At 40.6% G+C, this 14,176-nt stretch overlaps 1 protein-coding gene across 1 annotated transcript in view; it reads left to right on the forward strand.

Moving 5' to 3' along the window:
* Positions 1–10,507, forward strand: part of LOC112068414 (pyruvate dehydrogenase (acetyl-transferring) kinase isozyme 2, mitochondrial) — a 24,182-nt gene extending 13,675 nt beyond the window's left edge. The window contains exons 6-11 of the mRNA XM_024135570.2: positions 1,210–1,287; positions 3,323–3,399; positions 3,554–3,652; positions 4,197–4,310; positions 4,674–4,787; positions 5,635–10,507. Coding sequence (XP_023991338.1) covers positions 1,210–1,287; positions 3,323–3,399; positions 3,554–3,652; positions 4,197–4,310; positions 4,674–4,787; positions 5,635–5,787 — 635 coding nt within the window. The 3' untranslated portion in view covers positions 5,788–10,507. The remainder of the gene's footprint in view (positions 1–1,209; positions 1,288–3,322; positions 3,400–3,553; positions 3,653–4,196; positions 4,311–4,673; positions 4,788–5,634) is intronic.
* The last annotated feature ends 3,669 nt before the right edge of the window (positions 10,508–14,176 follow it).

Raw genomic sequence — 14,176 nt, forward strand, 5'->3', positions numbered from 1 at the left:
ATAACAGCTAATGTACAGTGACCACAGAGAGTAGATCAACTAAAACTACACAGAGACATGTTGAATTAGGTGGGTGAAGAACAGTCTGCCTCTGTGTTTAAAAGGCATTACGATTACACATCATTTAGTTCTATTCTTATTATGAGAATAGATGTGATACTGTGCAGATCAAGGTGAAAAGGACATACCTACTGTAGCAGTGAAAAGGGTTAAATAATGATACTGCACCATGAAATCACACACACACAGAGACAGACACACACACAGAGACAGACACACACACAGAGACAGACACACACACAGAGACAGACACACACGATTTACAGGTGCAGTATCATTATTTAACCCTTTTCACTGCTACAGTAGGTATGTCCTTTTCACCTTGATCTGCACAGTATCACATCTATTCTCATAATAAGAATAGAACTAAATGATGTGTAATCGTAATGCCTTTTAAACACAGAGGCAGACTGTTCTTCACCCACCTAATTCAACATGTCTCTGTGTAGTTTTAGTTGATCTACTCTCTGTGGTCACTGTACATTAGCTGTTATGGTGACTAGATTGAAAGTCAGTGGTCATTAGCTGTTATGGTGACGAGATTGAAAGTCAGTGGTCATTAGCTGTTATGGTGACTAGATTGAAAGTCAGTGGTGTTAAACCAAGTTCTCAAACCAAGTTTATTCACCCAAAGGGTCAGACAGCAGAACAGAAACATGTTCCCACCAGCACAAGTAGATATACCCCAATTTAGGTGAAGTCTCCTCCTTCCCTCTAAAACATCTTTATTGCTAGGCAGGAAGTTAAGTGATGTGGGTAATAAACTGTTCCTTCTCCCTTAATCTGACGTCAGCTCCCATTCCTCACTAATCCACAGATCTCCACCCTTATCAGTGACTGCAACCATGCAATTGCCTTTCCTTTACTCAGTGCATTCCCCTGGTTCCTATCCAGCCTTAATTGACCCCACCCTATACATTGTTCATACAGATAACCATTAACTTCTGGTGTATAAACCAGACTGTGGCCCTTCTCATTTCTGTAGGATACCAGATAATTAACAATATTTCAGGTTTAGAAGTCAGAATAACAGCTAATAACCATAACAGCTAATAAGTGGTCATTAGCTGTTATGGTAATTCGATTGAAAGTCAGTGTTTTCCTCCTGTGCTACAGTCCTTGTCTTTGTTTTGACTGTTTCTTCCCCAGATGCCTTCGATAGTTCCAAGATGCTCTGTGAGCAGTACTACCTGACCTCGCCAGAGATTGACATCACACAAGTCAACGGTAAATCACATTCTATACAGGGTTATAGACCTGGCTTCTGGAAGGTATTTGTTTTCCTTCAAATATTTTAGCTGCGCTTGGTTGAGCTGGCCYGGCTCAATTGACCCAATAGAATAGTCCCAGAAGTGCAACCTGGCCCAACTGACACCTGTTGATGAGCTATATCAAACACTCAAAGTATTTGAAAGATTGTAAATGCTATTTGGAGCCAAGTCTGTTTGATACAACATTATTGCGCCAAGGGAGAAGGGCCAGAGTAGCTTAAAGACGTTTCTCGTTCTCCTATTTCCAAATAGTACAATTTGGTTAGCAAGAGAGTTTTAGGCCGGGGGTTGTTAGAGAAGATTAGGTTTACAGAAACAATTAGTGAGGTTGTATTTGCATTGTGAGTTGTTTGGCCAGGTTTGATTTGAGTTTCTCTGCCCGTGGGTTGAGTATTCTTGATCTCTCATTCAATTCCTCTGGTCTACTCAATTCATGGCGCAATTTGCAAAGTGTGTGTGTTTGTGTGTGGCTAGCTTGTGTGAGTGGTGTTAAGAGATATTTAGCTGAACCATTTTTAGCAATTAACTCCGTTGCTTTAGTTGAACAGCGTGCAACGACTGTTTAGTCTCAGCTAGGGTTGTCAGGAGTGAGACTGTCTCCTGCATCTGAGGCAGCCATGTCTACAGAGAACCATTCTTTCATACACCTCACTTACACAGGTATAAATATTCACTTCTGTGTATTGCCCTGTGTTAAAAAATAAAAAATCTAACTGTGCAGGTCTAGGTTATACACTGAGTGTACAAAACATTAGGAACACGTTGCAACCCCTTTTCAGAACAGCCTCACTATGTCTGGGCATGGACTCTACAAGGTGTTGAAAGCGTTCCACAGGGATGCTGGCTCACGTTGACTCCAATGCATAGCTGTGATAATTTGGCAGGATGTCTTTTGGTTTGGTGGACCATTCTTGATACACACGGGAAACTGATGAATGTGAAAAACCCAGCAGAGTTGCAGTTCTTGACACACTCAAACAGGTGCGCTTGGCACCTACTACCATACCCCGTTCAAAGGCACTTAAATATTTTGTCTTGCCCATTCACCCTCTGAATGGCACACATACACGTATCACAATGTCTCAATTGTCTTAAATCCTTCTTTAACCTGTCTTCCCCCCCCCCTTCAGCTACACTGATTGAAGTGAAGTGGATTTAACAAGTGACATCAATAAAAGATCATAGCTTTCACTTGGATTTACCTGGTCAGTTTGTCATGGAAAAAGCAGGTGTTTCTAAATGTTTTGTACACTCAGTGTATGTGTCTTATGAACAGGACAATAGCACCACTTGAAAGGTCAAACCATGACTTTGATAAATATCATGGTAGAGGGAAATGATAATCGTAGCTAAAACAAGAACAGATCCAGACATCATTTGGTGCCCAGACTTTCAAAACGCACCAGCCATAAAATATCAAAATGGGCTGCACAGTCTAGCCTACGTCTGATGCATTACAGTGGGGGTGTGGTCAGTCACATCAGGCATAATRATTCATCAAAAATGTTATGTCATAGTTTGCCTTTGGTCATTGTGCACSAAATCAAGCACCCATCAGTCTCTTATATCTCCAGTCAGCAGCGGAACAGAACAGCAACAAGCCCCTTGCTACAGGCTTAGTGTTGTCGCCGGGCAGATTTCTCCTCTCTTAGTGAACCGTCTAACTCTCAGTAACAAACCTCMGTTCACCCACATTCAGCTGTTTAACAGTCACCATGTTACATAAGCCTTAAAAAAGCTAAACAATGTCTATTCATGGGTTTAGTTGGTAGCAACCTCATCCCCAGGCTATAGGCTATCAGAAGTGTCTGGGGACATGATTACGTTGGTAGAATAGTAAATTATGTATTTCATAGTGACTATTGAGTTCAGTTGTGCATTTGCAATAAGGAGGGAAAGTGGTTTTGTTTCTAGTAACTTCTATCCTCAGTTGTGTATGTTATACATTTGCAGTCATGTTTGGTTTGGAGTAATCCTCAGTTTTTCCTTAGCCAAAGGTCCTGACCAGCCTCTTCGTATTGTCTATGTGCCTTCCCATCTGTACCACATGCTGTTTGAGCTCTTCAAGGTACACCAAACATTTACCTTCTACTGTATAAACATTTCATTACACGTGTGAGGGTGACTACGGCAGACGCTACTACATACGATTTAATTACATTAGCTCAATCTGATTTATATTACTTTGTCATTTCCTCAAGCAATGTTTGTTTTGTTTCCAGAACGCCATGAGAGCAACAGTGGAGACTCATGAAATGGCCCTGCATCTCCCGCCGGTCAAAGTTCGAGTCTCACTGGGCAGTGAAGACCTGACAATAAAGGTAAACACATGCTCAGAGTATTCACCCTTACAATGAATGATATGCATTGTGCTCATTGCAGTACATTAACTTTTATTTTAAAATTAGAAGTTTAATAGTCACAGGGTTGCAGGAGTAATTAGAGTATAGACATTACATTTGAAATTTCTTTATTCTTTTGGAACTTCTGTGTGTAAAGTTTACTGTTTAATTTTTGTTTTTCACTTTTGTTTATTATCTACTTCACTTGCGTTGGCAATATTAACATGTTTCCCATGCTAATAAAGCCATTGAATTGAGTACAGTGAAAACCTTCAGCTCTGAGCCCCAACAATATACATTTGTTCAAAAGTAGTGTATGCCCATCCAACACACTTCCACAGATGCAGGGTGGAAATAATGCCATGGGATGTAGAAGCCTACTGTACAGTTGAATGTGTATGAATACATAGTACCATAGAGTTCCCTCCCGTGGTTGTTCTGTAGGTCCTATACCATGCTATTTGGGGAGACAACAGGAAGATCAGAGAGTGGAACAGAGCTGTAACGTTGTTGGTGTTTCTAGATATCAGATCGAGGAGGTGGTGTTCCCCTGAGGAAGATAGAGCGTTTGTTCAGCTACATGTACTCCACCGCCCCCAGCCCCGTCGATATCGACAACTCACGCAACGCTCCACTGGTGAGACCCTGTCCTGGTGCCACTGAACACTAAAGATTTTACTGGCAGCCAGGTTAATAAGTCAGATTTAATACATTTGAGCACAACATTCAGTAGGACATGATCTATGACTGCAGTTTGATCACATGTTAGAGGCATGCAAGCCTGTTTATTTTATTTCAGCTCAAATGTAAATCGTGATCATTTTATACTGACTAAAGTGTAAACTRCGAGCGAACACGGTTGTAAATGAGCAGAATTACAAACTGGACCAGTCATTCGTTGCCCAAGGGTTAAAGTGTAACTGAATGCTTCTCTACTACAGTACTGTGACAGTCAGTTCAGACTGAGTTTTTAACCCATTGTGTCCCTGGCTCTCTGTAGGCTGGTTTTGGCTACGGTCTTCCCATCTCCCGTCTCTATGCCAAGTACTTCCAGGGAGACCTGCAGCTCTACTCCATGGAGGGATATGGGACGTCAGCTGTCATCTACCTGAAGGTAACACGTCTACAAATGGAATGTGTTACTTCAACAGTTGTCTTATTCTAGATAATWGAACCTCTCAACCAGGGTTCCCCCATTTTGGCCCTCAATTTGTATTTATTTTTGCTCAGAAAACGTAACATTTTCATTGTTGGACATAAGACTGTAAAAACGCCAGTTATTTTAATTTTGAAAAACTGTACCCAAGTATTCCCAAGCCTAATAGAGAGACACGTGATCGTATACAAATGTAAGCAAGGTTTGAAATTATCAGGTTTTTGTCAAATATCTGTTTGGCCTTCTTGTGGTCAAATTGAGTCTACTAATTATTTGTAATTGTGTTCCGGCCCCCCGACCATCCGCTCACAGAAATTGTCCCACGGCTGAATCTAGTTGATGATCCCTGCTCTATACAACGTTGGCGTTTTTCAATGTCTGAAATAAGTATGTAAAGGTTCATTCTCTGAATGGTGGAAGACACATGTGACCAGCATGTGATAGAAATAGAGCCTCGTACTCATAATCGTCAGAATCTGTTGCAACAGGAGGGAATGTGTAGGATAATGAGCAGCAGTATTTCCGGTGTTTGGGTTTTCGTCACTGGTTATTTGGACGTATCAGGATTTGGCGAAGGCGTGCTTAGACGGACTGCTTTGCACATGTGTTGAAATTAGCGGAAGGGGGGAGGACTTTGGCTGAGTTCTCTTTTGCGAGGGTGGAGACTTCGCAAATCAGAACTCCAAATTTCTAACACGTCTGGACCCAGAACTAAATCACATAGCTCACCAAATTCTGTGAGATTTTAGTTTTGGGTTAACCAAGATTACATCTAACCTACCACTCCTCTGTGCTCCATTAACAGGCCTTGTCCTCAGATTCTGTGGAAAGACTTCCTGTTTACAACCAGTCAGCCATAAGGCATTATCAGACGAGCAACGAGGCGGATGACTGGTGCATGCCCAGCAAGGATCCCAAGAAGCTGGGGAAGTATGAGAGGAGAAGTCAAGAGGTGTAACGGTACACGTGTTCGTACCAAACTGTTCGGTAGGGGGCCTCGGTTCAACCTGAATGAATACATTTAATAAAATATATACAAAATAAAAGGCCTATAGGCAATGCCTACGCTGCGTTGTTGGCCGGTGCCTCGAGTAAATTTGAGCTGAATTTGTTTTTTTATGGCTATTCTGTTAAAACAACTAGAGCCTATGTGCACATTGTAATCTAAATTCAAATCTTAATTGGCGCATTTCAAACTGTCCTTTTGTGAGGCGCATCCAGGAACTAGTTCTGTACGATGGCGAGTGGTGGGGTGGATAAACCAGGAGGATCCTACATCGTTTAAATCTCCAGTTTGGGAACGTTTTGGCTTCCCAGTAGATCACAACGGTGATGGACAGAGAGTTGTGGATAAGACGTTAACAGTATGTCGCCACTGCCCAACGAGAATAGGCTATCCAGCTGCCAACACCTCAAATATGTTGACATGCCGACGTCACAAGACGGAAACGGAAAAAACCAACCCAAAATCACCCCTCTGCATTCAAACAGCCCTTGGGAACTGGTTCTGACCGGCCAAAAATGACAAGAGCAGTAGGTAGGCTGTGTTTATATTTTTTACAGTCTTTGGTTTAAAGCCGCGCCCATTCTCAGTGGTTGAGAATAGGGAATTCCAGCACCTTGTAAAAGTGCTCGAGCCACGTTATGAACTTCCCTCTTGCACCCATTTCAGCAAACAGGTCATACCCACTCTATATAAGCAGGCCACAGTTTTCTAGGAATTGGCCAATGCATTCTGTGTTGCGATTACTTAATTGACAGTCCATCACCTTACCCCGGAGTGGGAGACATACCATGCTACAGACACTCACCCTTTATTAGAAATCGCAAGTGTGCATCTGGGACTAAATGTATGACTTCACAACCGGTAAATTCCCACTTCCCACATGGTTACAAATGCAGCATCAGTGTGAAAATGTAATTTTCCTGCTGTACCGAAACCAAACCGTGACCCCAAAACATACCGAACAGTGGATTTGGTGAACCGTTACACCCCTAGAAGTTAACCAAACAGACTGAGCTAGCAGGAAGAACAAAGCAGGAAGACAGAAAGGAGGATCAACCTGACAGAAGGTACACAGTTGTACCCACAGCTATTACTGTGTGTGAGAGAGAGATGTGGATTCCTCTCGCAATGGATATTCTCATACATTCACTTGAAGTGGAAAAACACATCACTGTCGGAGGCGTTTCAATGGCAATACCAGGATCTCTATTCAATAAGCGACTTCATGAATGTTAGTTAGAAACAGGGTCGTACACTACTCACAATCATCTTTTCTTTTGGTTATAATTTAACCACACGTTTCAGTTATTTATTCCACTCACTTATTTTAACGTTATTACACAGTGTAAAAAGCTGAATGTTTAACGATAATTTCATTTATCAATCGACTGAATTAGGTTAGTACAGCTTATGTCAGTACTATAAGCTGTGATACTACATTTTTAAAATGTGAATTTAGTTCTTAACTCTTCACTCACAGCTACGGTTTGCAGCTAGGACACTGAGCTCTATAGACACAGACAGATAGTGTGTCAGTCAGAAACAGATAAGGCCATGCTGTCAGTCAATGGATTTTCTTTGGTTACCCTTCTACTACAGAATGTTCTGTGGTGGGGGTGGGGCGGTACACAGCGGCCTCCGACTCGTCTCTGAACAACAAATATTGTTTGGAGCACACTATGTAGACTCTGTTTAGTTTCAGCTCTGAGCATTTTACCCCTCACACATATTTGTCCACCTCGAACTTTAGACAATGTTTTTGGTCCTAAAGGGATTTATTTGAGTTCCCCCATCAATTGTTTTTCTTGGTGCCATTTTGAGTTACACCCTGGTTTGTAAGACAAGATGAAATCCAAGGTCCATTCAAGGTTTCCTATAAAGAAAGTAGATATTGAAGGGATTGAAGTATTCTAGTGTACTTATTGAGTCCAACTGACTTATAAAATATAAGTTATGTGAATATTGAGAGAAATGTTAGAAATAAAGTTAACTCAATTTTGTAGATTTACTAAAATTATTTAATTTTAGAGGCCGGCTAGGTCTTCCATGCATGAAGTATTTATTGAATAATGTGTGCCAGAGAGCAAAATGAGAGTATTATCACATTTCTGTGATTAGGGACACAGTAAGACTGAGTTGAATCAAATGTTTGTCATTCAATTAATGAATTTCATTCCCTGGTATTCACTAAGAAAAGTCACTTATTACTTTACCAATAAGAACTTGCATAAGACAATATGTACAGTTACTAACATTTAACCCAATAACGGCTATGTACAGTGCCTTCAGACAGTACTCACACCCCTTGACTTTTTCCACATTTGATGTGTTAAAGTGGGTTTAAAATGTATTTAACCGTCATTGTTTTGTCAACGATCACAAAATACTCTAATATCAAAGTAAAATAATAAAAAATATATTTTATTAGATAATTATTCAACCCTGAGTCAATACATGTTAGAATCACCTTTGGCAGCAATTACAGCTGTGTTTTTCTGGGTAAGTCTCTAAATGCTTTGCAAACCTGATTGTACAATATTTGTCCATTATTCATTTTAAAATTCGTCAAGCTCAATGTCGTCTTGGTAAGTGTATTTGGCCTTGTGTTTTAGGTTATTGTCCTGCTGAAAGGTTGATTTGTCTCCCAGTGTCTGTTGGAAAGCAGACTGAACCAGGTTTTCCTCAAGGATTTTTGCCTGTGCTTAGCTCTGTTCCTTTTTTTTTTATCCTATAAAACTCCCTAGTCCTTGCCGATGACAAGCATACCCATAACATGATACAGCCACCACCATGCTTGAAAATATGAAGAGTGGTACTCAGTGATTGTGTTGGCTTCATGGTGAAATCCCTGAGTGGTTTCCTTCCTCTCAGTCAACTGAGTTAGGAAGGACGCCTGTATCTTTGTAGTGACTGGGTGTATTGATACACCATCCAAAGTGTAATTATTAATAACTTCACCATGTTCAAAGGGATATTCAATGTCTGCATTTCTTTATTTTTACCCATTTACCAATAGTTGCCCTTCTTTGTGAGGCATTGGAAAACCTGCCTGGTCTTGAATCTGTGTTTGAAATTCACTGCTTGACTGAGGGATCTTATAATTATCTGTATGTGTGAGGTACAGAGATGGGGTAGTCATTCAAAAATCATGTTAAACACTAGTATTGCACACAGAGTGAGTCCATGCAACTTATGATGACTAAGCAAATGTTTACTCCTGGACTTATTTAGGCTTGCCATAACAAAGGGGTTGAATACTTATTGACTCAAGACATTTCAGTTTTTCATATATTTATAAACATTTCTAAACATRATTCCACTTTGACATTATGGTGTAGTGTGTGTGTAGATCAGTGACACAAAATCAACATTTAATAAATTTTAAATTCAGGCTGTAACACAACAAAATGTGCAAAAAGTCAATGGTTGTGAATACTTTCTGAAGGCACTTAATTTGTAATCAGTCTTTTTGTGCATAGAAAAAAAGTATGGTTTGAGACTAAACGAACACTGAAGTGGAAACGTCTTCAACGCTGAACTGTTTTCAAAATGTTATATATTTTTTTTACCATCTATGGTTTTACATCACATGTTCTCAGGATGTTGAAGGCGTTTCATATTGTTTCTGGTATCACCGTAAGTGCTGTGTGATGTCATTAAACTGACATGGGAGGAGCTATCAATCAGCTGAAGCTGTTGATTTGACATCTAACGCTGTGGGCCGAAGTCCTGACTGGTGCACATAACCTATTCCTGTTGACATGATTTACTAATATACAGTATTGTTTTATGAGCAGCCATCTTATGTCAGGATTTCAGTCTATATGAATTTTAAGGGAATTGAGTGAATATTTTAAGCGTCTTTAGGTTCAATAAAATGCAACTCTTTATGTAATGCCTTTTTGTGCCAATGCCAAACAAATGTGCCTGCAGTGCTTCCATTTTAGCAGACTTTTTGCATGTGCTTTAGTCAGAAAATTGTTGTTACCATAATCCTATCCACTAACTAAAGTATTATTAATGCACTCCTGTACAAATGTGTTTTCTTGATTTAGTTTGGTTCCTTCTTAATGAAAACCTAACAACAATGTAAGGGTTGACGATCAATGTTTTCCCTCATGGCTATTTTATCCTATAATTTTCTCATCTTAAACGCTTAACACCGATCGTTAGGAACGTGGGGAAGGTTCTCACAGTACAGTCAAGTTTACCAGTCAAATAGACCTGTAGATAACTCAACAGTTCTGTCAATCAGGCTGAACACTGATATAATACATTTAACACTTATCCTGTTCTGACAGTCAGTGGTGAACTTGACCCCTCTATGTACCCTGACCAAGCCTGCATTCTAAAGGCCTCTACAGTACTGTACTGCCAGGCTACTCACAGCCAGTGTGTGTGTCTGAGTGTTTGTTGACAACACACATCTTTTCACACAATGCAAATCAGTTGATCTTCTGTATGGGATAATAAGACATGTGAAAGCTGTTCTGATGTATATGAAATACCTTCATGATCACTGCTTGTATGTGTATAGTAATGCCCTGGCTGCTACCTGTTCTATAGTACGCTATGAGCTATTCTAGAGCTTTCTGTTAGAGAGCATGCTTCCTAGTCCACCCTACCAGATCAGTTCTTTTAAAAACTACAATAAACAAAATAGGAAACGTGACTGGCGTGTCCTTGTTTTGTGTTATAACCTGAATAATATATTGACAATAATTTAATAGAGATTTGCAATATCACCTTTAACAATACAGTGGTGTTTGACTATTTCAAATTGTGTTTAACTTAATGAAATCTAGGAGTAATATATTACATGAAATGGATTAAAATAATGTTCACTGAAATTCAAGACAATTTCTTTCTATCCCTGTTACGTAGCTAGCTGCTTTCTAGACCATCCTCCTGTTCTAACAGCTTGTACTTCCATCCTGTCAGGTATTTTAATTATCTGTATTGTCTACTTGTTGAATGTTTGAAGTCTTGATTTGTGGTTGTTTAATGTCTTATTAATTGGTGTTGGACCCCAGGAAGATTAGCTAGCATTACGATGCTAGCTAATGGGGATCCTAATAAAAATACTTAAGTACTACTTAAGTAGTTATATTTGACCACTTTTACTTCACTACATTCCAAAAGAAAATAATGTACTTTCTACTCCATACACTTTCCCTGACACCCAAAAGTACTCTTTACATTTTGAATGCTTAGCAGGACAGGAACATTGTCTAATTCACACACATCCCTGGTCATCCATCTGATCTGGCGGACTGACTAAACACATGCTTATTTTGTAAATTATGTCAGTGTTGTGTGCCCCTGGCAATCCGTAAAWAAAAAATGTAAAAGTCATGCCGCCTGGTTTGCTTAATATAAGGAATTTGAAGTTATTTCTATATTTTAGGAATTACATTTACTTTTGATACTTAAGTATAATTAAAACCAAATACTTTTACTCAAGTATTATTTTACTGGGTGACTTTTACATGAGTCATTTTCTATTAAGGTATCTTTACTTTTACTCAAGTATGACAATTGGGTACTTTTTCCACCACTGCTTGTACAGTGGCTTGCAGAAGTATTCACCCCCCTTGGCATTTTTCCTATTTTGTTGCCTTAACCTGGAATTAAAATACATTTTTGGGGGGTTGGTATCATTTGATTTACACAACATGCCTACCACTTTGAAGATGCAAAATATTTTTTGTTAAACAAGAAATAAGACCCCCAAAAAACTAAACTTGAGCATGCATTACTATTCACCCCCCAAAGTCAATACTTTGTAGAGCCACCTTTTGCAGCAATTACAGCTGCAAGTCTCTTGGGGTATGTCTCTATAAGCTTGGCACATCTAGCCACTAGAATTTTTGACCATTCTTCAAGGCAAAACTGCTCCAGCTCCTTCAAGTTGGATGGGTTCCGCTGGTGTACAGCAATCTTTAAGTCATACCACATATTCTCAAGTGGATTGAGGTCTGGCCTTTGACCAGGCCATTCCAAGACATTTTAAATGTTTCCCCTTAAACCACTCAAGTGCTGCTTTAGCAGTATGCTTAGGTTCATTGTCCTGCTGGAAGGTGAACCTCCATCCCAGTCTGAAATCTCTGGAAGACTGAAACAGGTTTCCCTCAAGAATTTCCCTGTATTTAGCGCCATCCATCATTCCTTCAATTCTGACCAGTATCCCAGTCCCTGCCGATGGAAAAACATCCTCACAGCACCATGCTTCACTGTGGAGATGGTGTTCTCGGGGTGATGACAGGTGTTGGGTTTGCGCCAGACCTAGCATTTTCCTTGACGGCTAAAAAGCTACATTTTAGTCTCATCTGACCAGAGAACCTACTTCCATATGTTTGGGGAGTCTCCCACATGCCTTGAACACCAAACGTGTTTGCTTATTTTTTTCTTTAAGCAATGGCTTTTTTCTGGCCACATTTCCGTAAAGCCCAGGTCTGTGGAGTGTACGGCTTAAAAAGTGGTCCTATGGACAGATGCTCCACAGCGGAGATTGGAGTTTTGCAGCTCCTTCAGGGTTATCTTTGGTCTCTTTGTTGCCTATCTTATTAATGCCCTCTGACTGGTCCGTGAGTTTTGGTGGGCACCCCTCTCTTGGCAGGTTTGTTGTGGTGCCATATTCTTTCAATTTTTTTGTTGTAATGGATTTAAATGGTGCTCTGTGGGATGTTCAAAGTTTCTGATATTTTTTATATAACTCAACCCTGATCTGTACTTCTCCACAACTTTGTCCCTGACCTGTTTGGAGAGATTCTTGGTCTTCATGGTGCCGCTTGCTTGGTGGTGCTCCTTGCTTTGTGGTGTTGCAGACTCTGGGGTCTTTCAGAACAGGTGTATATATATACTGAAAAATCGTGTGACACTTAAATAAAGTCCACCTGTGTGCAATCTAACTAATTTTGTGACTTTGAAGGTAATTGGTTGCACCAGATCTTATTTAGGGGCTTCATAGCAAAGGGGGTGAATACATATGTACGCACCGTACCACTTTCCCATTTTTTTGAATTTTTTGAAATAAGTAATATTTTTCATTTCACCAATTTTGACTATTTTGTCAATGTGAAATCCAAATAAAATCCATTTAAATTACAGGTTGTAATGCAACAAAATAGGAAAAACGCCAAGGGGGATGAATACTTTTGTAAAGGCACTGTACTCCCTGACTCTGACCTCCACCATCCCACCCCCTTTCACCACTTGTTTTCATTAACAGAGTCCATTCCTGGAGAGCTGCCAACCCAGTCAGCAGGTTGATGTTCATTGGGATGAGTCTTGTCCTGGAGGCAGAACTGAGTGATTTCCRCAAGACTGGCCAGCTGCAAAGTCTAAATTTCATGAAAACAAACATTTGCTTTTTGATCTTAAATTTAGGTTACGGTTAGGCATTAAGGTTAGCAGTGTGGTTAGGTTTGACATCAGATTGTCTAACTTTGTGTCTGTGCCAGCTAGTGACCACTGTGTGGAGGTGCCTCCAGAACAAGATTCATTACGAAAAAGACTAACCTGCACCCAGTCACCCCAGTGCTGCTTTTCTATTTTTTTTCAACGCCGCCTGTCTGACCAATGTACTTTAGAACGCATGCCGCCCACCACTGTTTAACCCGCTCCTCACAATTTCCAGTTCCTGTCTCTGACCCCTGAACACCTGCTCTATTTTAGGGCCTTATGGAGGCTTGTCTGACCCCCCCTCTTCTAACCTTACTCAGGCTGCCACAACACAGGGACCTGGGCCACAGCGACGACTGGCCTAACTGGGAGGGTTGAACTACGAGTGTTCGGAGGTGAACTACACTGTTTCATTGGGGTTTTAACACGTCATGCAGTGTATATAGTCAGTTAACTGGACCTTTAAAACTCTCCTGCCTGTTACATTATACAGTGCACACACATCAATGATGGTTGCTTAAGGGGAGTGCAGAATACCACCCAGTCTCTAGCCCCTATGGTAGTGGAGAGGCTCTGGTGAAGGGCTCTGGTAGTGGAGAGGCTCTGGTGAAGAGCTCTGGTAGTGGAGAGGCTCTGGTGAAGGGCTATGGTAGTGGAGAGGCTCTGGTGAAGGGCTATGGTAGTGGAGAGGCTCTGGTGAAGGGCAATGGTAGCACCCCCCCTATCCACATCGACGGGACAGCAGAGGAGAAGGAAAGTTCCTCAGCGTACACATCATGGACACATCAACAGCAAGGCAATCCAGAGGGTGGTGCGGTTTACACAACGCATCACCGGGGGCGTATATATTATTCTATTTATTCCATTCCTTTACTTAGATTTGTGTGTACTAGGTATTTGTTGTGGAATTGGTAGATATTGCTGCACTGTCGTAACT

The sequence above is a fragment of the Salvelinus sp. IW2-2015 genome, unplaced genomic scaffold (genome assembly GCF_002910315.2).
Source record: "Salvelinus sp. IW2-2015 unplaced genomic scaffold, ASM291031v2 Un_scaffold495, whole genome shotgun sequence".
NCBI lineage: Eukaryota > Metazoa > Chordata > Actinopteri > Salmoniformes > Salmonidae > Salvelinus > Salvelinus sp. IW2-2015.